This window comes from Aotus nancymaae, unplaced genomic scaffold, assembly GCF_030222135.1.
Source record: "Aotus nancymaae isolate 86718 unplaced genomic scaffold, 86718_ANA_hifiasm-v0.15.2.pri h1tg000053l, whole genome shotgun sequence".
Lineage (NCBI taxonomy): Eukaryota > Metazoa > Chordata > Mammalia > Primates > Aotidae > Aotus > Aotus nancymaae.
The window spans coordinates 28621072-28648484 of NW_026988467.1; the positions used below are offsets into that span (position 1 = coordinate 28621072).

The 27413-nt window shown below is 44.7% G+C and overlaps 1 protein-coding gene and 1 non-coding gene across 2 annotated transcripts in view; one reads left to right on the forward strand and one right to left on the reverse strand.

The window, feature by feature from the left end:
* Positions 1-5718: 5718 nt before the first annotated feature.
* KPNA6 (karyopherin subunit alpha 6) overlaps positions 5719-27413 on the forward strand; it is a 68559-nt gene continuing 46864 nt past the window's right edge. Inside the window, exon 1 of the mRNA XM_064363618.1 lies at positions 5719-5764. Within this exon, the coding sequence (XP_064219688.1) occupies positions 5761-5764 (4 nt within the window). The 5' untranslated portion in view covers positions 5719-5760. The remainder of the gene's footprint in view (positions 5765-27413) is intronic.
* LOC135269623 (U6 spliceosomal RNA) lies at positions 18576-18679 on the reverse strand. The gene has a single exon (XR_010337872.1). It is a non-coding gene; the product is annotated as a U6 spliceosomal RNA (small nuclear RNA).

Sequence of the window (27413 nt, forward strand, 5' to 3'; positions counted from 1 at the left end):
AGGTGTGGGATTCTGGTTTAGGAAGCCCCACATGTGGCTTCTGAAGCATGTGTGGGTACTGCGGCCTTCAGTAGAGAGGAGATGAGGAAGCACCAGAGGCAATGGTAGCAGTGATAGCTGCTGTGAATTGAATACTCACTGTGTACCAGATGCTGCTCTGTGTGTATTTCAGGCCTTGCCTTAATCTAACTTTTATGACAACCCTAGGAGGAAAGTGCTGTCACTCCAATGAATGAAGAACTGGAGCTCAGAGAGTTATAGTGATTTGCCCATAGTAACACAGCTAGGAAGTGGTAGAGCTGAACATAAAATCTCTGAAAGGCTGGGCATGGTAGCTCACACCTGTAATCCCAGCACTTTGGGAGGCCAAGGTGGGTGGATCACTTGAGGCCAGGAGTTGGAGACTAGCCTGGCCAAGATGGCAAAACCCCATCTCTACTAAAAATAGAAAAATCAGCTGGGCGTGGTGGCACATCTCTGTAGTCCTAGCTACTTGGAAGGCTGAGGCACAAGAATTGCTTGAACCTGAGAGGCAGACATTACAGTGAGCCAAGATCGTGCTGTTGCAATCCAGCGTGGGTGACAGAGCAAGACTCTGTCTCAAAGAAAATAAAAATAGGCTGGGCACGGTGGCTAACACCTGTAATCCCAACACTTTAGGAGGCAGAGGCAGGTGGATCACAAGGTCAGGAGTTTGAGAACAGCCTGGCCAATATGTTGAAACACTATCTCTACTAAATACAAAAATTAGCCGGGCATGGTAGCATCTGCCTGTAGTCCCAGCTACTCAGAAGGCTGAGGCAGAAGAATCGCTTGAACCCCGGAGTCAGAAGTTGCAGTGAGCCAAGATCATGCCACTGCACTCCAGCCTGGGTGAAGAGGAACACTCCATCTCTAAATAAATATCTCTGAAAGATGACACTACTGTCCTGGCAGAATGTGATGTCTTGATTCTCTTAGCATACAGTCACTGAGATCCTCTTCCTTGCTGGGTACTATGGTAGATGGAGAGGATACCAAGACACTGGAACAAGCAAGTAATACTACACTGGGATGAGTCCGACAGTTAAAAGGTACAGCAGAGCACAGGAGAGAGAATGGTTAAAGTTCTCTGGGCTTCTTGGAGGAGGGGATAGTCTGAATTAGCCACTTCCTAGGTGGACAAGAGGGGAAAAGGGTGTTGCAGTTAGAGAAGCAGGCAAATGTAATAGTGCACATGCAGTAGCACATATATTTGGAACATTCTGGTGTGTTTGGGGGAAGGTAAGCAGAATGTGGATCTTAGAGCAGGAAGGATTAAAAAAAAGGAGTGAGAAAGGTCAACAGAGGCTGGATCTGGGAGGACCAGTTGTCCTAGGCTAGCAAAGGTGTATGATCAGGGTCATGTGCTAAGAGTAGAAACAGCTGCTTGTAGGGTCACTGCCTCCTATGGGCATAGGATGGAGGGTTCAGGCTGGAAGAGGAAACATGGACAGTGAGCCGTTATTTATTCAGCCCATGTTTGCTGAGCCCTTCTTGGCCATAAAGTATGCAGATGAGCTCACAATGGTGTATGGGTGACACACTCCTCAACAAATGTTTTTGATGCCTCTGTTGAGGCAGGCACTCTGCTAAACACTGGGATGGTTACAAAGATAAGGAAGCTACTGTCCCATAGACAACGAGGAAAGATGGACACACATTGTGAGCAAATTAGGGTGTGAAATGCTAAGGAAAATTAGTGTTCATTTTTTCCTGTAGTAGTGGAGAGGACGGATACCCTGACCATCTGGAAAGACACCCTGAGATTACAGGTGTGAGCCACTGCACCCAACTGCAAGAACTACTCTCAATCTCAACACTTTGGGAGGCCAAGGCAGGTGGATCACCTGAGGTCAGGAGTTAGAGACCAGCCTGACCAACATGGCAAAACCCCGTCTCTACTAAAAATACAAAAATTAGGCCGGGTGCTGTGGCTCATGTTTGTAATCCCAACACTTTGGGAGGCTGAGGCGGGCAGATCATGAGGTCAGGAGTTCGAGACCATCCTGGCCAATACGGTAAAACTCTGTCTCTACTAAAAATACAAAAATTAGCTGGGCATCGTGGCAGGTGCCTGTAATCCCAACTACTCGGGAGGTTGAGGCAAGAGAATAGCTTGAACCCAGGAGGCGGAGGTTGCAGTGAACCAAGATCACGTCACTGCACTCCAGCCTGGGGTGACAGAGCTAGACTCTGTTCAAAATAATAATTATTAAAAAAGAAAAAATTATCTGGGTGTGGTGGTGCATGCCTGTAATCCCAGCTACTCACCTATCTTCAGGAGGCTAAGGCAGGAGAATCGCTTGACCCCAGGAGGTGAAGGTTGCAGTGAGCCGAAATTGCACCATTGTACTCCAGCCTGGACAACAGCAAAACTCTAAAAAAAAAAAAAAAAAGTGAGTAGTTCTTATGGTTAAGCAGGGAAAGGGGAACACTGCATTCTAAGCAGAGGGAACAGCATATGCAAAGGCAGCAGAGAAGATAGGAGCATATTTGAAGAAAAATGGTTCTCCAAATGTGGTTGGAGCCTGGGTTGCCTGATGGGGAAATGGCCCAAGAAGCAGGTAAGGATCAGTCTGTGTGCCAAATTAAAATGTCTGGGCATTACCAAAGGGCAGGCAATAGGAAATTGCTAAGCAGAAGAGTTACACTGTAAGGTTTCTGCTTTTCTTCTTTTTCTTTTAATGAGAGCATTTCTCCATGTTGCCCAAGCTGGTCTGGAACTCCTGGGCTCAAGGGATTCTCCCACCTCAGCCTTCCCAATAGCTGGGATTACAGGTCTCTGCTTTTCAGGAGATAGTGGGTGGGAGTGGGAAAGTCTGGAGGCAGGAGACCAGTAAGGAGGCAGGCAAAATAGACGAGGGCAAAGTGATCAGGTCTCATCTTAAGCAGTGGCAGTAGGAAGGGAAATACAGTGTGCCCCTTCCTGACCTTCATCCTAGAGTTTTCCTTTTGATTTCTTTCCCTCAAGAAAATGGGCCAAGCACACAACTAAAGTTGGCAATTTGTTGTGACAGGCCCTCATTCTGCTTCCAAAAGATAGACCCCTCTATGTCTTGAAGATATAGCCTGGCTCTGTGTTGAGGTGGGGGACAGGAGGGTTGGCATGTCATGGAAAAAGAAAGGCCTGATTTGTGCTAGCCATACATTCCATGATTCAAAAGCACATGAATGATAAGAGCCTCAATTTCCTCATCTCAAAAAGGGGAGATCATATCCCTTGCTCTGTGTAACTCAATTTTCTGTCAATTCTTTGTTTATTCATTCAACAGTTATTTGTGGAGCACACACACGATGTGCCAGATTCTGTGCTAGGTGCTTGAGATACAGTGGTAAACAATACAGAACCCACCCCTGCCCTCAAGGAGCTTGCTGTGAGGATAAATGAAATAATGATTATAAAATCACTCTGTCAACTATACTGCATGGGTCTCATTGTTTTGTTTTGTTTTAAGAGACAGGGTCTTGCCGTTGCCTAGGCTGGTCTTGAACTCCTGGGCTCAAGCAATCTGCCCTCCTTGGCCTCCCAAAGTGCTGGAACTACAGGAATGAGCCACCATGGCCCGCTTATTTCTTCTTCTTTCTCTCTCTCTCTTTTTTTTTTATTTTTTCTAGACACAGGGTCTCACTCTATCACCCAAGCTGAAGTACAGTGGCACAATCATGGCATTGCAGCCTTGACCTCTTGGACTTAAGTGATCCTTCCTCCTCACCCTCCCGAGTACAAGTGCATATTACCATGCCTGGCTAATTACCGAGATCCAACTTGGTCTGGAGACCCCCACCCAGGCGGACTGAAGGTATTGAGAGGCAGACACCCAGACAGCCCAACTGAGTGGATCTATCCTGGGGACCAACAGCCTGAGAGCCTGCGTGGCTTGCAGCTCTCTGGGACTGAAGGCCCTGAGTAGAGCTTCTTCCACATATTTAGTTGCTCTTTGACAGGTGATTCTTATTAATACACAGGTGTTCTATATATACACATAACTCAGTAATATGCCATGTAGGCAGCTGTTATCCACCTACCACTGATTACAAACTACAAGGTATCTTCCACAAAGGAGCCATGGGGGCAGGGTAAACTTAATATTTCTCAACACTAATTTTTTCTTTTATCTTTTGTAGAAATGGGGTCTTACTGTGTTGCCCAGTCTGGTCTTGAGCTCCTGACCTCAAGTGATCCTCTAGCCTCAGCCTCCCAAAGTGTTAGGATTACAGACAGGTGTGAACCACCACACCTAGCCCTATTCTTTTTTTCTTTTTTTTTTTTTTTGAGATGGAGTCTTGCTCTGTCGCCAGGCTGGAGTGCAATAGCAGGATCTCAACTCACTGCACCCTCCGCCTCCTGGGTACAAGCGATTTTCCTGCCTCAGCCTCCCAAGCAGCTGGGATTACAGGCACGCGCCACCATGCCCAGCTAATTTTTGTATTTTAGTAGAGATGGGGGTTTCACCGTGTTGGCTAGGATGGTCTTGATCTCCTGACCTTGTGATCCGCCTGCCTCGGCCTCCCGAAGTGCTGGGATTACAGGCATGAGCCACCGCACAGGCCTATTTTTCTATTTATTATCACCCAGTAAGACTGCCAACTAATCAGAAAACCTGGGTTTAGTCTTATTTCCTCGTTTCCTTCTCTCTATAGCCTTGAGCAAGTCACTTCCCCTAACTAGATGATTCGTTATTCATATTCAGCCCAGGGTCTATGACTATTGTTGTTGTTTTTTTTTTTTTTTTTTTGAGACGGAGTTCGTTCTTGTTGCCCAGGCTGGAGTGCAGTGGCACGATCTTGGCTCACTGCAACATCTTCCTCCTGGTTCAAGTGATTCTCCTGCCTCAACCTCCCAAGTAGCTGGGATTACAGGCACCTGCCACCGCGTCTAATTTTTTTTTTGAGACGGAATGTCACTCTGTGGCCCAGGCTGGAGTGCAGTGGCGTGATCTCGGCTCACTGCAACTTCCGCCTACCGGGTTCAAGGGATTCTCCTGCCTCAGCCTCGCGACTAGCTGGGATTGCAGGCGTCCACCACCACGCCCGGCTATTTTGAGACGGAGTTTCGCTCTTGTTGCTCAGGCTGGAGTGCAAATGGTGCTATCTCGGCTCACCGAAACCTCCGCCTCCTGGGTTCAACCGATTCTTCTGCCTCAGCCTCCCGAGCAGCTGGGATTACAGGCATGGGCCACCACGCTCGGCTAATTTTGTATTTTTAGTAGAGATAGGTTTTCTCCATGTTGGTCAGGTTGGTCTCGAACTCCTGACTTCAGGTGATCCGCCCACCTCGGCCTCCCAAAGTGCTGGGATTACAGGCGTGAGCCATCGCTCCCGGCTATTGGTTTCAACTATGGAAAGAAGGGATACGCTTCCGGGAGAAAAAGTTCTGGGGGAAAAAAATCTCACTATAAAAAAGAAATAGTAGCAGAAACAGCTGGGAACTCGTAGAGACACTTAACTTTCGTAGGTATCCCTCGCAGTCTCCTCCCAGCCACTCCTTTCGTACGTCATTTCCACGCCCCACCTTTAGTGGCTGCTGTCTCTTTAAGTTCGTATCTTCGGTGTAATGATAGGCGGTTGGGCCAATAACGCGTTTTGTCCTGGAGATAAGTAGTTTGTCCATTTCGGGCTGCCGTCCTGCAGGTCCGCCATATTGTCTGTTGAAGCTGCCGCTGAGGCCGCCGCCGCCGCCGCTGCCGCCGCTGCTGCCGCCGCCGCTGCCGCCGCCAAGTGTGAGCGAGCGGAGCCGCGATGGGTGAGTGAGGAAGCCAGGCCGTCAGGTTCTTGGGCTCAGGCAGGATTTGGCGAGAGCCTGTCTGCGGTCTGCGTAAGATGTCTGCATCCCTCTAGCTAGGTCTGGGGAGAAGTCAGGCCGGGAGTGCCCCTCAAGCCAGTTTTGGGCCAAGCTAGGGCCCGTGCTGGGAGCGGTCCTTTGGTGCTGGTTCCGGGGACACCTTGGCATGCCGGGGGCCCCCCACATGGTGTCCTCGGGCAGGAGCTCACGTGTTCCTGGGAGCTAGAAAGGGGCCTACTCTCCGCCCTGCGCCCAGACTGGGGCTGGGGGACGGACTCCCGGCGGCAGGCCTGGGCGGCGCTAAGGTAGCTTTCTCCTGGCTTGTGTTTGGCCGACGCGCGTCTTGACTTGATTCAGTGGCTCCCCTGAACTCAGGGAAGTCCTACCTACGTAGCGGGGTGGAGTCCTCTGGTGAGGGGAAGCCAGGCTAGCCAGCACCAGGCCAGTAACCATGGGCACCCAGGCCGAGGGTAGCTTGTGCCGCTGAAGGCCAGGAGAACGGAACCAAGGCGGAAATAGTCTGGTTCGGTTGGGCTCAGAGTGGCATCGCTTGTGATGGTAGAACGCCAAAGGCCAGGTCCTCTGGGCCATCTTTAGGTTGGGGACTTTAGGTTTCTGGGCTGGCCTTGGTAAGGAGAAAAGGAGCGACCTGTTGATCTTTCTGGGGGGACTCCGGCTGGCAGGCCGCTGTTAAGAGAGAATACGATGGCGAAGTCTTTGGACTTAGAGACAGAACCAACAGTGGTAATTCCTCTCCAGCAGTAAAAACTGTTAAATTTGCTAAGTCTTCCTCTGTGCAGGCATTGTGCTGATTGCTTTACACATCTTGTTTTACTTAATTTGTAAAACCTAAGGAAATAGATGCTACCGTTATTGCTATTTTACAGATGTGGAAGCTGAGGTTTAGAAAGGTAAAGTAACTTACCAAAGGTCACACAGTGGCTAAGCCAGGGTGAGCACTCCCAAGTCTAGTTTGTAACTGCTGGGTTTTTTTTTTTTTTTTTCGTTTGTTTGTTTTTTCTGTTTTTTTTTTGTTGTTGTTGTTGTTAAATACAGAGTCTTGCTCTGTTGCCCAGGCTGGAGTGCAGTGGCGCGATCTCGGCTCACTGCAACCTCCACCTCCTGGGTTCAAGCGATTCTCCTGCCTCAGCCGCTGGAGTAGCTGGGATTACAAACACCCGCCACCACGCCTAGCTAATTTTTTTTATTTTTGGTAGACACAGGGTTTCGCCGTGTTGGCCAGGCTGGTCTCAAACTCCTGACCTCAAAATGATTCACCCACCTCGGCCTCCCAAAGTGCTGGGATTACAGGTGTGAGCCACTGCGCCCGGCGTTTTTTTAAATTTAATTTTATTTTTTGTAATGACCTGGCCCTCTAGTGGTTGGGCTGGAAGAAGGGAAAAAAGCTTTTACACTCTAGGCAAAGTTGTAAAGGTGTTTTGGGTTTTTTGTTTGTTTTTGCATGTGGGCCCACTTTGGAATCTTTCTTCTGAAGGAAGCTGAAAGAGTCCAGAGTGAATTGCTAACTCCAACTATTGTGTGTGGGGCAAGCAAAATTAGATTCTGCAATTTTTTTTTTTTTTTTTTTTTTTTTGGAGAAGGAGTTTCACTCTTGTCTCCCAGGCTGGAGTGAAGTGGCCTGATCTTGGCTTACTGCAACCTCCACCTCTGAGGTTCAAGCGATTCTCCTGCCTCAACCTCCCAAGTAGCTGGGATTACAGGTGCCCACCACCACTCTCAGCTAATTTTTTTTTTTTTTTTTTTTTTTTTTTTTTTTTTAAGTAGAGACAGGGTTTCACCATGTTGGCCAGGCTGGTCCCAAACTCCTGATCTCAGGTGATCCACCCCTCAGCCTCCCAAAGTGCTAGGATTACAGGCATGAGCCACCGACCCCTGCCTGGAATTGAATTTTTTAAGATCTGTGATTCTAAGGAAACAAATTATTCACTTGAGCTTCAAGGCAATGACTTTAGAATCAGATCTGGTATTGGAAGTCACTTAAATGCCAGACACGACACATATGGAAAGCATCTAGCAAAGTCCACCATAATGTTGTTCTTCCTTTCTGAGCCTTTTTTCATCTCTAGAAAGAAGTGGTGGGGCTGTGTTATCAAGGTGTTTGGGGATTAAATAAGGTAACAGCATTTGGGCTGGTCAAGGTGGGTCATGCATGTAATCCCAGCACTTTGGGAGGCTGAAGCGGGTGGATCACCTGAGGTCAGGAGTATGAGACCAGCCTGATCAATATGGTGAAATCCTGTCTCTACTAAAAATACAAAAATTAGCCGGACATGGTGGTGTGCTTCTGTAGTTCCAGCTACTTGGGAGGCCGAGACAGGAGAATTGCTTGAACCAGGGAGGAGGAAGTTGCAGTGAGCCAGGATCGTGCCAGCCTGGGAAACAGAGTGAGACTCTATCTCAAAAACAAACAAAAACAGATAACATTGTCTGGAGCCTAGTAAGGGCTCTATTAATGTCAGAACAGATTCTTTTCCACTTTGAATAATGTTCCTTTTCCTTAAGTACTCTGGTTTCCATGTTTCTCTGTTGAGTAATAAGACTGCTGGGCCTTTCTTAGTAGCTGGAGCTTCATCTATCAGTGAAAATTTAGGAGCTTTTATGTTATAAACTTTCTGTTACAAATTTCGTATTGGTCTTCAGTTTCAGAAACACTGTTGCCTCAAAGGGGAGGAACTAATGTTTAATAAGCTCAGTGAAATAAATCTGGTAGGGATTTACTCAGTTTTATAGATTGGGAAACTGCCTCAGAGAAAATAACACAGCCAATAAGCCACAAAGCCAGAAGTAAGATTCTTACCCATTTTGCCGAACATAAATTTCTGAGAAGACTTAAGGAGTTAAGAAATAAAGTTAGTCCTATTCTGGTGTAGTTCAATATGAAAGTTCTTCAGTGGAGCAACAAAATCTGACCAAGGTCTTGAAGGGAGTTTTTAGCTTAGAGTCAGGTAACTTCTTTCCAGCTTCCTCTCAAGTACCTCTCCCTCATCATACCTTGTCTTTAAGAATGTCAGCTTTTTGTTTATCTATATTCCATGTAGATCAGACTAATGTAAGTATTCATTTAATTGTAACATCTAATCCAAGGTATCTTGTGTTATCTCCATTTACAATTATAAATTGAGGCTTTGAGAAGATTAGGTGACTAGTCCAGGGCTAGTAATCTGGATCCTGTGGGCACTGGAGACACTAACGCAGCCTGCCTTCACATGCCCATGAGTAAAGAACCTGCTGTATTAACTGCCTCTTAAGTGCACTCTCCGCTAGCTCAGGCTTATATCCTTCACTATTTCTGCAGTGCCCAAACTTCATTACCCTTAACAGACCTTTGTAGTGATTTTCCTGCCTCTAGGTGCCCTGTAGGGGTGATGTTTGTTGTTCTGGAGGTTGCCTTATTCTGACTCTCTAGCAGAGACTACAGCCTCATGAGTCTTAGCAGACACTAGTTGTCTTAGCACCATTACTACTACTTTGCTAACTGGGAATCTGGCCACCTTTCCTTACCCCAGGGGGTGGGTCTTGATATAAACTCTAAACCAGTCATTGTAACTTTAGCTCCCTAGACAGTGATTGATTTAGGCATGGGCATATGATGCAGTTCTGGCCAATTAGATGGGAAGGGAAGCCTGGGGAACTTCTGGAGAAGCTTTCCTTATTTAAGAAACTTACCAGCTTTTATTTATTTTTTTGCCAGTTTGTATTTTAACCCAGGTTGCACCAAAATGTGAGAGCCATAAAAAAAGACAGAGATGGGAAAGCTATAATAATAGCCAAAACTTATACAGAACTTGCTATGTGCTAGATACTCTTCTAAGTACAGGCATACCTCAGAGCTAAGGCAAGTTTGGTTCCAGATCACAGCAGTAAAGCAAATATAATAAAGCAAGTCAAGAATTTTTCTGTTTTGCAGTGCATATAAAAGTTTATAGTATACCGTAGTCTCTTAAGTGTGCAATAATATGTCCAGTAAAAGTACATTTTTTTTCTTTTTGAGTTGGAGTCTTGCCCTGTTGCCCAGGCTGGAGTACAATGGTGCAGTCTCAGTTCACTGCAACCTCTGCCTCCCAGGTTCAAACAATTCTCCTGCCTCAGCCTCCCGAGGAGCTGGGATTACAGACACCCCCCACCATGCCCAGCTAATTTTTGTATTTTTAGTAGAGCTGGTTTTCACCATGTTGGCCAGGCTGGTCTTGAACTCCTGACCTCGTGATCCGCTTGCCTCAGCCTCCCAAAGTGTTGGGATTACAGGCGTGAGCCACTGCGCCCAGCCTAAAAAATTTTATGAATTAGCTGGGTGGAGTGGTGAGTTAATGTAGTCCCAGCTACTCAGGAAATTGAGGTGGGAGGATTGCTTGAACCTGGGAGGCTGAGGTTGCAGTGAGCCTTGAAAGCATCATCGCACACCAGCCTGGGCAACAGAGCAAGACTTTGTTTCAAAAAAAAAAAAAAAACCCAAATCCTTTGTCTTTTATTTATTTATTTATTTAGACAGGATCTCACTCTGTCACACAGGCTGGAATTCAGTGGTGTGATCAACAGCTCACTATAACTTTGAATTCCCAGGCTCAAGCAATCCAGCTACCTCAGCCTCCTAAGTAGCTGGGACAACAGGCATGCACCACCATGCACAGCTAATTTTAAAAATTGTTTTTAAAGGGTGTTGCCTCGGCTAGTCTTGAACTGGGCTCAAGCAATCTTCCCACCTTGGCCTCCCAAAGTGTTGGGATTACAGGTGTGAGCCACCTTGCCTGGCCTATTGTCATCAACAGTGTTAACAGCATTTTCACAAGGAGTAGAATCCATCTCAAGAACCACTTTTGTTTGCTCTCATAAGAATAGCTGCTCATCCATTCAAGTTTGATTGTGAGATTGCAGCAATTCAGTCACATTTTCAGGCCCCACTTCTAGTTATCTTGCTGTTTCCACCCCATCTGCAGTGACTTCCTCCATTGAAATCTTGAGCCTCTTAAAGTCATCCATGAGAGTTGGTATCAGCTTCTTCCATACTCTAGTTTATGATGATATTTTGACCTCTCATGAATCGTGAACATTCTTATAAGACCTGAAAGTTGAAATCGCTCCTTAATTCATACAGAATGATGGATTCTGTATGGCTACAGAATGGTCGTTGTGTTAACAGGCAGGAAAACAACATTGGGCGGGGTGCGATAGCTCATGCCTGTAATCCCAGCACTTTGGGAGGCCAAGGTGGGTGGACCACTGGAGGTCAGGAGTTCGAGAACAGCCTGACCAACATGATGAAACCCCCAACTCTACTAAAAGTCTGAAAACATTAGCTGGCCATGGTGGTGTGTGCCTGTAATTGCAGCCACCCTGGAGGCTGAGGCAGGAGAATCACTTGAACTTTAGAGGCAGAGGTTGCAATGAGCCAAGATTACGACACTGTAACTTTAGCCTGGATGACAAACTGAGACTTCATCTCAAAAAAAAAAGAAAAAAGGAAACAACATTAATCCCATTGTATCTCCATCAGAGCTCTTGGAGATACAATGTATCTTCAAGATACAGAGTATATGGTCATTGAGCAGTAGTATTTTGAAAGAAAACTTTCTGAGCAGTAGGGTTCAACTATGGGCTTAAAATATTCAGTAAATCGGCTGGATGTGGTGGCTCACGCCTGTAATCCCAGCACTTTGGGAGGCTGAGACAAACGGATCTCCTGAGGTCAGGAGTTTGAGACCAGCCTGCCCAACATGGTGAAACCCCGTCTCTTCTAAAAATACAAAAAATTAGCCGGGCATGGTGGCAGATGCCTGTAATCCCAGCTACTCAGAAGGCTGAGGCAGGAGAATCACTTGAATCCGGGAGGCAGAGGTTGCAGTGAGCTGAGATTGTGCCACTGCACTCCAGCCTGGGCAACAAGAATAAAATTCCATCTAAAAAAAAAAAATATATATATATATATATATATCACAGCACATCTGTTTACAGCTTGATTTACTAAAAAAACAAATATATAAATTTATATATATATAAATATATATTTTTTAATTATAAATAAATATATATTTTTTAGTAAATCAAGCTGTAAACAGATGTGCTGTGATCCAGGCTTTGTTGTTCCATTTATAAAGCATAAACAGTAGTTTCAGCATAAGTTTTAAACTCTTGAGTTTCAGAATGTTAATTGAGCAATGGCTTCAACTTAAAGTCACCAGCTGTGTTATCCTGTAACAAGAGAGTCAGCATGTCATTTGAAGTTTTGAAGCCAGGCGTTGACTTCTCTATAGCTATGAAAGCCCTAGATGACATCTTCCTCTAATAGAAGGCTGTTTCTTCTACATTGAAAGGCCACCTTCATCAATGAGCTTAGCTAGATCTTTTGGATAACTTGCTATAGCTTCTACATCAGCACATGCTGCTTTATCTTGCACTTTTTTTGAACTCTGTCACCCAGGCTGGAGTGCAGAGGCATGATCTCACATTACTGCAACCTCCATCTCTGGGTTCAAGTGATTCTCATGCCTCAGCCTCCTGAGTAGCTGGGATTACAGGCATGTACCACCATGCCCAGCTAATTTTTGTATTTTTAGTAGAGACAGGGTTTGCCATGTTGGCCAGGCTGGTTTCAAACTCCTGACCTCGAGTGATCTGCCCACCTCAGCCTCCCAAAGTGCTGGGATTACAGGCGTGAGCCACTGCGCCCAGCCTCACTTTTTTTTTTTTTTTTTTTTGAGACAGAGTTTCGCTCTTGTTACTCAGGCTGGAGTGCAATGGCGCGATCTCGGCTCACCGCAACCTCCGCCTCCTGGGTTCAGGCAATTCTCCTGCCTCAGCCTCCTGAGTAGCTGGGATTACAGGCACGCACCACTGCACCCAGCTAATTTTTTGTATTTTTAGTAGAGACGGGGTTTCACCATGTTGACCAGGATGGTCTTGATCTCATGACCTCGCGATCCACCCGCCTCGGCCTCCCAAAGTGCTGGGATTACAGGTGTGAGCCACCGCGCCCAGCCTCTTTTTTTTTTTTTTTTTTGAGATGAAGTCTCACTCTGTCGCCAGGCTGGAGTGCAGTGGCGCAATCTCAGCTTACTGCAACCTCTGTCTCCCAAGTTCAAGTGATTCCCCTGCCTCAGCCTCCTGAGTAGCTAGAACTACAGGTGTGTACCACCACACCCAGTTAATTTTTTGTATTTTAGTAGAGATGGGGTTTCACCATGGCCAGGATGCTGTCTATCGCCTGACCTCGTGGTCCACTCACCTCAGCCTCCCAAAGTGTTGGGATTACAAGCGTGAGTCACCACTCCCGGCCCCACTTTTTTTTTTTTTTTTTTTTTTTTTGAGATGGGGTTTTGATCTTTTTGCCCAGGCTGGAGTGTAATGGCACGATCTCAGCTCACCGCAACCTCCGCCTCCCAGGTTCAACAATTCTCCTGCCTCAGCCTCCCAAGTAGCTGGGATTACGGGCATACACTACCACGCCCAGCTATTTCTGTATTTTTAGTAGAGATGGGATTTCTCTGTGTTCGTCAGGCCGGTCTCGCACTCCCGAACTCAGGTGATCTGCCCACCTCGGCCTCCTAAAGTGCTGGGATTACAGGTGTGAGCCACTGCGCTTGGCTCCTACTTTTTTTAAAGACAAGATCTTGCTCTGTCTCCCAGGCTGGGGTGCAGTGGCAAGATAGCATACTGCAACCTCTAATTCCTGGGCTCAAGGGATCCTCCCATGTCAGCCTCCTCAGTAGCTGGGGACTACTGGTTGTGTGCTACCACACTCAGCAAATTTTTACCTTTTGTGAGACAATGTCTTACTGTGTTGCCCAGGCTGGTCTTCAAGTCCTGTTCTCAAGTGATCCTCCTTCCAAATCACTGGGATTACAAGCATGAGTCACTGAGCTTGGCCTCCACATTGATGGCTTCTTTCCTTAAACTTAATGAATCAGTCTCTGTTAGCTTCACACTTGTGTATCTTCCTCATCTCTCTCAGCATTCACAGAATTAAAAAAGAGAGATCCTGGCTCTGGATTAGGCTTGGGTTTAAAGGAATATCGTGACTGATTTGCTCTTCTGTCTAAACCACTAGAACTTTCTCCATATTGGCAATAATGCTGCTTTGCTTTTTTTTTTTTTTTTTTTTTAACATTTGTGTGTTCACTGGAATAGCACTTTTAATTTCCTTCAGTAACCTTTCCTTTGCATTCACAGCTTTGCTAACTGGTGCAACAGGCTTAGCTTTCAGCATATCTTGGCTTTCAACATATCCTCACTAAGCATATCTTGGCTTTCAACCTCCCTCACTAAGCTTAATCATTTCTAGCTGTTAATTTAGTGAGAGACATCTAACTGCTTTTTTTCACTTGAACACATAGAGGCCATTGTAGGGTTATTAATTAGCCTTGTTTCAATATTGTTGTATCTCAGGGAATAGGGAGGGAGAGAGACTGGGGAATGGCTGGTTGGTGGAACAGTCAGAACATACACAATATTTATCAGTTAAGTTCTCCATCTTATATGACCATGGTTCGTGGCATCCCAAAACAGTTGCAGTTTGATTTGTGATCAGATATCACTGATCACGGATCACTATAACTGATAAAACAATTATAAGCAAAAGTTTGAAATATTACAAGAATTCCCAAAATGCAGCACAGACACAAAGTGAACACATGCTGCTGGAAAAATGGCACCAATAGACTTGCCTAACATAGGATTGTCACAAACCTTTAATTTGTTTTTTTTTTTTAAAAATACACATTGGCGGCCGGGCGCGGTGGCTCAAGCCTGTAATCCCAGCACTTTGGGAGGCCGAGGCGGGTGGATCACGAGGTCAAGAGATCGAGACCATCCTGGTCAACATGGTGAAACCCCGTCTCTACTAATACAAAAAATTAGCTGGGCACGGTGGCGCGTGCCTGTAATCCCAGCTACTCAGGAGGCTGAGGCAGGAGAATTGCCTGAACCCAGGAGGCGGAGGTTGCGGTGAGCCGAGATCGCGCCATTGCACTCCAGCTTGGGTATCAAGAGCGAAAACTCCGTCTCAAAAAAAAAAAAAAAAAAAAAAATACACATTGGCTGGGTGTGGTGGCTCATGCCTGTAATCCCAGCACTTTGGGAGGCTAAGGCAGGCAAAACTTTCGAGCTCAACAGTTTGAGACCAGCCTGGGCAATATAGTGAGACCCTGTCTCAATCTAAACAAAAAATACACAGTATCTGTAAATCACAAAAAAATGAGGTATGCCTGTACTTCATGTATTCATTTAATTCTCAGATTCCCATGTTTTAGTTGAAAAAACCAAAGGATGGAGAAGTTTCAGTAACTTGAGCAAATTCATAGCTGATACATGGAAGAGACACTTACTCAGTATGGTTCTAATAAAAAAATGGGCTATTTGTGCTTAAGCATTCCTGGTGGAGAAAGTAGCTATAGCAATCTCTTCCCCACCCATCCTTTTCTATGAAAATCTCACCTGTTTTTCAAGATCTAATTTAAATGCTGCCTCTTTCATGAACCTTTCTGAAATACCTTATGCCTTCCAATTTGGAAATGAACTCTCCTGACTTTCTTTTTTTTTTTGAGACATCTCACTCTGTTGCCCAGGCTGGAGTACAGTGGCACAATATCCGCTCACTGCAACCTCTGCTTCCCAGGTTCAAGTGATTCTCTGCCACAGCCTTCCGAGTATCTGGGATTACAGGTGCCTGCACCACACCCATCTAATTTTTTGTATTTTTTGTAGAGAAGGGGTTTCACCATGTTGTCCAGGCTGGTCTTGAACTCCTGACCTAGTGATCCACCTGCCTTGGTCTGCTGAAGTGCTGGGATTACAGACGTGAACTACAGTGTGCAGCCCTCCACCTTTTTTTTTTTTGGGAGACAGAGTCTCCCTTTTTCTCCCAGGCTGGAGTGCAGTGGTGTGATCTTGGCTCACTGCACCCTCCACCTCCCAGCTTCAAGCCATTATCCTGCCTCAGCCTCCCAAGTTACTGGGACTACAAGTGCGTGCCACCAAACCCGGCTAATTTTTGTATTTTTAGTAGAGACGGGTTTTCACCATGTTGACCAGGCTGGTCTTGAACTCCTGACCTCAAGCGATGTGCCCTCTGCGGCCTCCCAAAGTGCTAGGATTACAGGCATGAGCCACTGTGCCTGGCCTGTTCATAACTTCCATATAGCCCTTTTCTCCCCCCACCGCCAAAGACAGAGTCTCGCTCTGTTGCCCAGGCTGGAGTGCAGTGGCTTAATCTTCTCAGCTCACTCCAACCTCTCCCCTCGGGTTCAAGTAATTCTTCTGCCTCAACCTCCTGAGTAGCTGGGATTACAGGCATGTGCTATCACACCTGGCTAATTTTTTTGTATTTTTAGTAGAGACGGGGTTTCATCATTTGGCCAGACTGGTCTTGAACTCCTGACCTTGTGATCTACCTGCCTCGGCGTCCTAAATTGCTGGAATTACAGGCATGAGCCACTGCGCCCAGGCCCATGTAGCCCTTTTCACATCCTTTTTTGTATTACAGTTATTTCATTCCATGTTACTAGTTTTTTGACCAATTACTTTCCTCATCTTTAAAATAGGTATAGGTTAGGTGCAGTGGCTCACACTTATATTGCTAGCACTTTGGGAGGCTCAGGAAGGAGGATCACTTGAGGCAAGGAGTTTCAGATCAGTCGGGGAGACATGGCAAAACCCCCATCTCTACAAAAAAAAAAAAAAAATGGGTGTGGTGGCATGTGCCTACAGTCCCAGCTACGTGAGGGGCTGAGGCAGAAGGATCGCTTGAGCCTAGGAGTTTGAGGTTGCTGTGAGCTATGATCTCACTATTATACTTTAGCCTAGGTGACAGAGCAAGACCTTGTCTCTAAAAAATAAAAATAAAAATGAAATAAAATAGAGATAATAGGATTGTTACAGCAATTAAATGAGGTAATGCCTGTAAAGCATTTTAGCTTGGTGCTTAGCACATAGTAAGTACTCAGTAAGTGATAATTAATAGCTGTTAGTCACTTAGTAAACAAAGTACTTTCTATGTGTCAAGCTATATATATATATATATATATATCTATGTATATAGATATATATATGTGTATACACACACACACACACACACATATTTTGAGACAGAGTCTTGCTGTCACCCAGGCCAGAGTGTGAGTGTTGTGGTGCTATCTCAGCTCACTGCAACCTCTGCCTCCTGGGTTCAAGCGATTCTTCTGCCTCAGGCTCCCTAGTAGCTGGGGTTACAGGCATCCGCCACCATGCCTGGCTAATTTTTTTATTTTTAGTAGAGATGGGGGTTTCACCATGTTGACCAGGCTGATCTTGAACTCCTGACCTCAGGTGATCCACCTGCCTTGGCCTCCCAAAGTGCTGGGATTACTGGTGTGAGCCACCACACCCAGCCAAGCCCTATGTTAAATATAAAGTTAAATTAACGAGTCTTTGTCATTAAGGGGAGGACAGAAACATATTGTGAATACTTGTTAGAAACCCATATTTTTAGGACCAGGCAGACAGCAATTATTTTCAGCAAGTGATTATCGAGTGCTTGCTATGTGCCAGGGACTTTTCTAGGCCCTGGAAATACAGTGGTGAACAAAACAGACAAAACCTCTTTCTGGTGAAATCCCAGATTTTACATTCTAGTGGATAATTGAATGAAATAAACCGAAGAGAGACTGGCCGATGAACAGGACAGCCCTATTTCCTGTCTACTGAGCTCTAGCCAATTGTTGCTGCCATGAGGAATGTGGTTCTAGTATTGTCTTATTGCATGATTTCCCATCCTTTCCACAATTCCTCTCCCTCTTGAAGCTGGAAATCTGTTTTTTTAAATAATACTTACTGTTTTGTAGAGGTTATAAGTTAACTTTCAAAATCTGAAAACATTAACAAAAGATATTTGAGGCCAAATATAGCCTGAGAATTATCTGTCTTATTTGCAAATGTTATGTCAATTAATATTCTGTGTATCTTATGAAATATTACAGTCTATGTAATTTACAAAATTATGTTTTTTAATGTTATTTAATTTTTAAAAATTTATTTATTTATTTATTTTTGAGACGGGGTATTGCGATCTCAGCTCACTGCAACCTCTACCTCCTAGGTTCAAGCAATTCTCTTGCCTCACTCTCCTGAGGTAGCTGGGATTACAGGCATGAGCCACCGTGCCTGGCCAATTAATTTATTTTTTAAAGGAAGTCTTGAGCCTTTAAAATCTTGAGCCTCACTCAGGCATGAGCCACCACACCCAACCTAAAAAACATTTTAAAGGGATGAAGACACACACACAAAAAAAAGTGGGGCGGGGCAAAAAAAAAGGATATGAAGACAAACTTTTTTTTTTTGGAGACACAGTCTCGCTCTGTCGCCAGGCTGGAGTGCAGTGGTGCTCAGGCATGAGCCACCGCACCCAGCCTGAAGACAAACATTTTTAAATGTCATGCTGATAATAATAACTTTATATGTTTAGTAGGTATTAATTTAGAGCATAATATACATTTGGAGTAAGGTTCACAAAATATTGTAAATCCATATTTTATTTATCTATTTTTAATTTCTTAAATAAATACATATTTTTGAGGCAGGGTTTCACTCTGCTGCCAGGCTGAAGTACAGTGGCACAATCATGGCTCACTGCAGGCTTGAACTCCTCGGCTCAGGTGATCCTCCTTCCTCAGACTCCTGAGTAGCTGGAACCACAAGCACGTGCCATCATGTCCAACTAACTTTTTTTTTTTTTTTTGCCACAGGAACATGCTTACCTACAGGATAATTTTTGCATTTTTTTTTTTTAAATATGGAACACTTTACGAATTTGCGTGTCATCCTTGTGCAGGGGCCATGCTAATCTCTGTATCGTTCGAATTTTAGTATATGTGCTGCCGAAGCGAGCACAATTTTTGTTTTGTTTTGCTTTTTTTTTTTTTTTGAGATGGAGTTTCGCTCTTGTTACCCAGGCTGGAGTGCAATGGCGCGATTTCGGCTCACCGCAACCTCTGCCTCCTGGGTTCAGGCAATTCTCCTGCCTCAGCCTCCTAAGTAGCTGGGATTACAGGCACGCGCCACCATGCCCAGCTAATTTTTTGTGTTTTTAGTAGAGATGGGGTTTCACCATGTTGACCAGGATGGTCTCAATTTCTTGACCTTGTGATCCACCCGCCTCGGCCTCCCAAAGTGCTGGGATTACAGGCGTGAGCCACCGCGTCCGGCCTGATTTTTGTATTTTTTTATAGAGATGGGGTCTTGACATGTTGCCCAGACTGGTCTTGAACTCCTGGGCTCAAGCAGTTCTCCCACCTTAGTCTCCCAGAGTGTTAGGATTACAGGTATAAGCCACCATGCCCAGCTTCCATATTTTAAATTCAGATAATTTAAATTTTTGGCTGACTTAGTTCTGATTAGCTGGTTATTATATATATTTTTTGTTTTATTGTAATGTGGCAGGTGAAATTCTGGTACTTAAGAGCTCATATTTCTAGAAGCATTAGCCCTGTAATTTCCTTGTTTCACTTGTGCTTGCATACTTAGCATTATCTTCTATTACATTTCTTGATGAGACTGTAAGCCACAAGTCCACTTAACTAAGGACATAGAGTACAGTATGATGCAGTAAATAGTAATGAACTAGTATCACCTGCTTGTTATAATGCTCAGTCTTCAGGAAAACTTGGCCATCTGACCAACAGATGAAATTTTTTATTTCTTTCTGCTGTGGAGTCTTGCTCTGTCACCCAGGCTGGAATTCAGTGGCACAACCTTGGCTCACTGCAACCTCCGCTGCCCGGGTTCAAGTGATTCGTGTGCCTCAGACTCCCAGGTCGCTGGGATTACAGGCATCTGCCACCATGCCTGGCTAATTTTTGTATTTTTAGTAGAGGTGAGGTTTTACCATGTTGGGTAGGCTGGGCTCAGGTGATCTGCCTGTCTCGGCCTCCCAAAGTGCTGGGATTATAGGCTTGAGCCACTGTGCCCTGCCGAAAATTGTCAGTATTAATAGGTTAGTAGGTATATTAAATATTAGTAAGGCTTCTGTGTGTGTGTGTTTTTCTTGCCACACTCCAGTTGATCTTGTATCCTCTACTTTTTTTTTTCACCTCCAGATGCTTAAAATTGTGTCCCCTACTTTGGAGGCTAGTATGAAATGATCTATTTTGGATGGAGCAATCCAGAGCAGTATGGATGCATATACTAAGGGAATTCATCCCAGCCTAGGGGAATCAGAGAGTGGATTTAAACCTGTGGATAGGAGTTCTCATTGTGGGGTGAGAGAGAGGAATTAGTATTTCAGAAGCAAAAAATTGATGAGCTGGATGGGCCGGTAGCCTGGAGGAATATTTGGGCTTTATCCTGAGGACAGTGAACACAGAAGTCACATGATCTATATATATAATTTTTTAAAACTTGTATTGTTGTGGTGAGAATGTATTAAAGTGCAATAAGATTCCTTACTAAGAGTGTCTGTGTGTGTATGTATGTATGTGACAGTCTTGCTCTATCACCCAGCCTGGATTATAGTGACGCAATCTAGGCTCCCTGCACTTCTGCCTCCCGGGTTCAAGCAATTCCCCTGCCTCAGCCTCCCAAATAGCTGGGATTGCAGGCACCTGCCACCAGGCCCAGTTAACTTTTTGTATCTTTGGTAGACATGCGGTTTTGCCATGTTGGCCAGTCTGGTCTCGAACTCCTGACCTCAGGAAATCCTCCCTCCTTGGCCTCCCAAAGTGTTGGGATTATGGGAATCAGCCACCACACCTGGCTGGAGTTCCTTTTTTTTTTTTCTAATTTTTTTTTTTTTTTTTTTTGAGACGTAGTCTTGCTGTGTCACCCTGGCTGGAGTTCAGTGGTGTTCGAGCGTTTGAGAGATTCTCCTGCCTCAGCCTCCTGAGTAGCTGAGATTACAGGCGTGTGGCACCACGCCCAGCTAATTTTTGTATTTTTAGTAGAGATGGGGTTTCAGCATATTGGACAGGCTGGTCTGGAACTCTGGCCTCAAGTGATCTGCCCCTCTTGGCCTCCCAAAGTGATTATAGGCGTGAGCCACTGCTCCTGGCCATAACTCGGAGTTCTTTAAAGTGGTAGTCCTGGCAAGAGATGATGGCAGCAGCTGAGATGGTAATAGTAGGAAACAAGAGAGTTAGGAATTTGAATCCTCAGACTTGGTTATTGATTTCATCTGGTGGCTGAAGCCAAGGGAGAAAAAATGAAGCATAACTACTATGCCTATTCCCTTTAGAGCAGAATGGATAGTGATGCTGTTAATTGTGATAAATTTAAGTTTGTGCATTTTGAGGATTCTCTGACCTTCAAGGAAAGTTGTCCAAAAATCAATTGAATATGGAAGTCAAGAATGAGGCCTGGGAATGGAGATAGAGATTTGATCATCTATCTGTTTATCTCTATACATGGCAACTAAAAAACTATGGAATCATTCAAAGCACTCAGGGAAAATGTTATGAGAGCTGGGGTAAAAAGAGAACCCCAAGGTAGATCAGCTGTGATGCGCAGGAGGAAAGGAAACATCAATCAGAACTGGAAGAAGAAAACAAGGAGTGCTTGGTGTCTGAAAATCCAAGAGAGACTGGGCATAGTGGCACTTTGGGAGGCCGAGATGGTTGGATCACCTGAGGTCAGGAGTTCAAGACCATCTTGGCCAACGTGGTGAAACCCCATCTCTGCTAAAATACAAAAAAATTAGCCGGGTGTGGTGGTGCACGCCTGTAGTTCCAGCTGCTCAGGAGGTTGAGGCAGGGGAATTGTTTGAACCCCAGGTGGCAGAGGATGCCGTAAGCCGAGATTTTGCCACTGCAATACAGCCTGGGCGACAAAGCAAGACCCCAACTCAAAAAAAAAAAAAAAAAATTAGCTAGGCGTGGTGGTGCACGCCTGTAATCCCAGCTACTCAGGAGGCTGAGTCAGGAGAATCACCTGAACTTGGGAGGCAGAGGTTGCAGTGAGCCACTGTACTCCAGCCTGGGCGACAGTTCGTCTCAAAAAGCCAGAAGAAAGTATTTCAAAAATTAATGGTTGTCAGGATTGAGTGCTAGCAAGAAAACAAGCAAAGAAAAGGACTGAAAATGTCTGTTGAATTTAGCATCATGTACTTGATAAGTGGCCTTTACAAAGACAGTTTTGATGGCATGGAACTGAATTGAAGTAAGCTAAGAAATGGGAAAGGAGAGGCCATTCACAGTGGCTGATGGTTGCACTTTGGGAGGCTGAAGTGGGAGGATCACTTGAGCTCAGCAGTTTGAGACCGGCATGTGCAACTTAGCAAGACCCAGTCTGTCTCCTTTTTTTTTTTTTTTTTTGGAGAGGAGTCTCCCTCTGTCTCCCGGGCTGGAGTGTAGTGGTGTGATCTCTGCTTACTGCAACCTCCACCTCCCAGGTTCAAGCGATTCTCCTGCCTCAGCCTCTGAGTAGCTGGGATTATAGGCACCCGCCACCATGCCCAGCTAATTTTTGTATTTTTAGTAGAGACAGGGTTTCACCATGTTAGCCAGGATGATGTTGATCTCTTGACCTCATGATCCGCCTGCCTCGGCCTCTGAAGATAAAACATAACATTCATATGGCAGCCAAGAGGCATGCACAGGCCATCTCTTGCCATATCAAGATCCAGCAGTCAATCAAGAGAAAGTTCCCCAGTCACAGCCATGTGGTCACCATAATTTTGTAGCATAGATTCTGCATATATTTTGTCTGCCTTTCTTGAAGTCACTGTTACTCCTGCTCATGTAATAGTAATATTTTTTTGGGTAAGGTTGAGCTTTGGAGGGCTACTTACCATTTTAATAGCTAACTTTTTTTCTCCCTCCCTGACAAACCTATTTTGCCCCTTTGGTTTTGATATTGCCCCCATTGAGAGTGTATACCTTTTTTTTTAGACGGAGTTTCACTCTTGTTGCCCAAGCTAGAGTGCAATGATGTGATCTCAGCTCATCACAGCCTCCACCTTCCCGGTTTAATCAAGCAGTTCTCCATCCTCAGCCACCCAAGTAGCTGGGATGGAGCTACTTGGGTGGCTGAGGATGCAGGCGTGCACCATCACGCACGGCTAATTTTGTATTTTTAGTAGAGATGGGGTTTCTCCATATTGGTCAGGCTCATCTCAAACTCCCAATCTCAGGTGATCCACCCACCTTGGCCTCCCAAAGTGCTGGGATTACAGGCATGAGCTACAGTGCCCGGCGAGAGTGCGTACCTTTTAAGAAATTATTTATGCCAGATATTTCAGAATCCTAATTTTTTGAATTTTAGAAAGGCATTATGGCGCATATAACTTGTATAACACCTCCAGTGAGGTCTGGGATAGAACGCTGTATAGTCAAATATTATGAATTTTTTTATTATTTTTTTTATATTTTATAAAATTAAAACTAAAATACACTAGGTACAGAACTCAGAATATGAATATTTCTGTAGCAAAAAATACCCAGTTGAAAGTTAATTGAGTGGAGTAAAGACTATAGATAATCTCATGTGAGGTTAGTTCAGGTTTTGCTGCTAAATGTGTTCTGAGACCGTATTTACTAAAAAAAACTTTCCTATTTTCAGAGCTTATTTTTCTTTTTAAATTTCCTTTTGTAGAGATGGGTTTTGCTTTGTTGCCTAGTCTGGTCGCAAACTCCTGGCCTTAAGCAGTCCTCCTGCCTCGGCCTGGTAAGGTGCTAGGATTACAGGTGTGAGCCATCATGCCTGGCCTTCAGAGCTCTTTTGATTTCAGAATTCCAGATAAGGAGTTGTGGACCATAAATTAAGAGAAATATATAAGGAACAGGTTTATGGAGGAGATGCTTTTTTTTTTAAACATTTGAGGTATTTATAGACATGATTGGAAGGAATCCGTGTTCCCTCTAGGTGTTAGTTATAGATTGCAGAAGTCATCAGCATTTGTTTGCTTTTTTTTTTTTTTTTTTTTTTTGAGTTTTCGCTCTGTTGCCCAGGCTGGAGTGCAATGGTGCGATCTCGGCTCATTGCAACCTTTGCCTCCTAGGATCAAGTGGTTTTCCTGCCTCAGCCTCCTGAGTAACTGAGATTACAGGCACCCGCCACCACACCTGGCTAATTTTTGTGTTTTTAGTAGAGACAGGTTTCACCATGTTGGCCAGGCTGGTCTCAAACTTCTGACCTCAGGTGATTCTCCTGCCTCAGCCTCCCAAAGTGCTAGGATTACAGGCATGAGCCACTGCATCTGGAACAGTCATCAGCATTTAAATCACCCAAGAGGCTATAATTTTCTAATGAGTCATGATTGGAATTGCCCCCTTTGAAGTGAAGTAAAGGGGGAAATAGGCCCTTTTTTAAACTTCTGGTCATTGGTTCTTAAAGTGTAGCTTTTAAGGGAATGAAGACAGAATGGAAGGATAAAGATTAAGAGAAAGAACTGAGTATTGCAAGGAAAAAGAAAAACCAACTCTTTAATAGAAAGCAAGAAAATATGGTTTTTCTCTTTGACCCTAACTTCCTGGAAATTTCCCTTACGAGGAATTCAGGACTTTCACTGCAGGAGGTGAGAAGAAAAAGCGAATACCACTGATTGAGCATTTAGCCCTAGATACTTTCACATTACCTCATTAATCCTACAGGGCTCTATAAAGTTTATTTTGCCTATTTTATTTTATTTATTATTATCTGAAGACTTGCACCATGAGAAATATCCCCATTTTAGAGAGGCAGAAGTGAGACTCAAAGATAGTGGGTAATTTGCCCACGGTTATACAGTTGGGTTTGGAATTCAGTTCACCTGACTTCCAAATCAGTGCTCATTTCACTACATCATGTTGGAACGAGTCGATAGAGTTTGGGAGACAACAATCGGATGTTTGTTCATGGCATGTCTTCTGGTGGTGGAGAGGATTCTTTGTGTGGCCTCTCGTCCTGGCTTTTCTCTCATTTCGCGCTGGGTCTTTCTCACATGAGGCCTTAGAAGATGGCCTCCCAATTCTAACTCCTTTTTTGAACAGGTTAGAGAAATCCTGTTTCCAATTTGTCAGAAGGGCTGTTAGGAAAGGCCATTTCTTGTATTGCTAAGAGCTAAAATGAAGAGCTAATCAGAGGGATTTGTGTAATTCAGCTGAATGCAGAACCCTGTTTGTCTGAAGACTGGAGTTGGGGGTGGAGCGTACTGCAGAATAGAGGCCAGGTAGCCAGCAGTTTTGCTATTCTATCTCAGAGGCATTTTGCTATGTGGACCTTCTTTTTTATGCCTCTTTAACCAAACTGGTCTTGTGCCCCAAACTGACTTTGGGCTTTCTCATCTGATCTTTGGTCCTGGTAAGCTGCTCACCTTCCCCATTGCCATTACCTTCAGAAATATTAACCATCTAGTCTTCGAAGACCATTTCAGAGCTAACTCACTCAGTAAAGACAGTTCTCACTTCCACCCTCTGAACTCATTGTACAGTTACATTCATTATCTTTTGTATTCTTAGTGCTGTGAGACTAAACTAAGTTGTAAAGCTTCCTGAAGGCAGAAACCCTTACACAGTACCTATTTGAGGTAGTTTGGAGGTAACCATTTGGTTATCTATCCAACACACACATACACAAACATACACAACGCAAGTGCTTAGGAGCTAGTCAGTGAATATTTTTGGGTTGACTTAAATGGAAATTGAGCTATTTCATTTTCCTACTTTAAGTAATTTATTTTAGTCCCTTGTGGTACCTAGTGGTAGTAGCAGTATTCCTAGGAAGGTAAGAGCCACCTGATTCTATTTCAAAAGAGATAATTGGAAAATTTCTTTTGGAGAAACTCTTTGGACTGTAGTTATCCTAGTCTTCTCTTGTGTCTCCCTTCCACCTCTTACCTCCTTTCCATAGATCTGAGCATTGTATTTACATATACACTCAAGGGCCAAAGGACTAGCAAATCCTGAGAGAGAATCAGAATTAGCAAACTAGAAGAACTAGGATTTTATATCTATCTATCTATCTTGGGATTAGGAAACTAGAGAATTAAGATACATATATATAGATAGATAGATAGATAGATATATAAATAATCATGTGTATAGGAGATAGTTTTCTCCAGGTGGCCTTTAGCTAAACCACCTAGTTTATTTTTTTCTTTTTCTTTTTCTTTCTTCTGTTTTTTTTAAAGACGGGATTTCATCATGTTGGTCAGGCTGGTCTTGAACTCCTGACCTCAGGTGATCTGCCTGCCTTGGCCTCCAAAGTGCTTGGATTACAGGCATGAGCCACCATGCCCGGCCACCACCTAGTTTATACATTTAGCTTTGTTTCCTAGAGTGATTACTGTTCAGCGCAGTCCAGTGAAGATGCTACCAGAATATGAGCAGCCTTATTATGGTCCCATTGTGAACTGACCCAGTTGTCTGGTAGACACTGCACCCAGCTGCATTTTACTGTTTACTAAATACAAAGTACTTAAGTATATATTCTCATTCAGTCTTCACTGTGACTCTGAGATAGTCTGGGTAAGGGTATGAAAATTGAGATACACTGGGCGAGGTGGCTTACACCTGTAATCTCAGCACTTTGAGAGGCAGAGGCGGGTGGATCACAAGGTCAGGAATTCAAAACCAGCCTGGCCAAGATGGTGAAACCCTGTCTCTACAAAAAAAAAAAAAAAAAGGGAAAATACAAAAATTAGCCAGGCATGGTGGCAGGCACCTCTAATCCCAGTTACTCAGGAGGCTGAAGCAGGAGAACTGCTTGAACCCTGGTGGGGCAGAGGTTGCAGTGAGCCGAGCCGAGATTGCGCCACTGCACTCCAGCCTGGGTGACAGAGTGAGACTGTCTCAAAAAAAAAAAAAGAAAAAAAGCCGGGTGCGGTGGCTCGTGCCTGTAATCTTAGCACTCAGGGGGCTGAGGTGGGTGGATCACCTGAGGTCAGGAGTTCAAGACCAGCCTGGCCATCATGGTGAAACCCCCTCTTTAAAAAATAAATAAATAAATTTGAAAAAAAGAAAAAATTGAGATACAGATAAGTAACACCCAAGTTGCACAGTTATTAAGTAGCAAGACTGGAAATTAGATCTGTCTTTGTATTGTAGCTCTTTTTACTAGTACCACACCACTTTCAGTGTGCCTCTTGGTGGTTCATCCAGCATAGCTACCTTCTGTCAATGCTAGATATTCCTGTCTTTAATTCCCTTTCCTGCCTCCCTCCCTCTCCTTCTCTCTTTCTCTTTCTTTCTTCCTTTTCTTTCCTGAGACAGGATCTGGCTCTGTTGCTCAGACTGGAGTGCAGTGTGCAATCTCAGCTTACTGCAACCTCCACCTTCCAGGCTCAAGCCGTCTTCCCACCTCAGTCTCCCTAGTAGCTGGGACTTCAGGCATGTGCCACCATGCCTGGCTAGTTTTTGTATTTTTTTTGAGACGGAGTTTCATTCTTGTTACCCAGGCTGGAGTGCAATGGCGCGATCTCGGCTCTCCGCAACCTCCGCCTCCTGGGTTCAGGCAATTCTCCTGCCTCAGCCTCCTGAGTAGCGGGATTACAGGCACGTGCCACCATGCCCAGCTAATTTTTTGTATTAGTAGAGACAGGGTTTCACCATGTTGACCAGGATGGTCTCAATCTCTTGACCTCGTGATCCACCCGCCTCAGCCTCCCAAAGTGCTGGGATTACAGGCTTGAGCCACTGCGCCCGGCCTTGTATTTTTT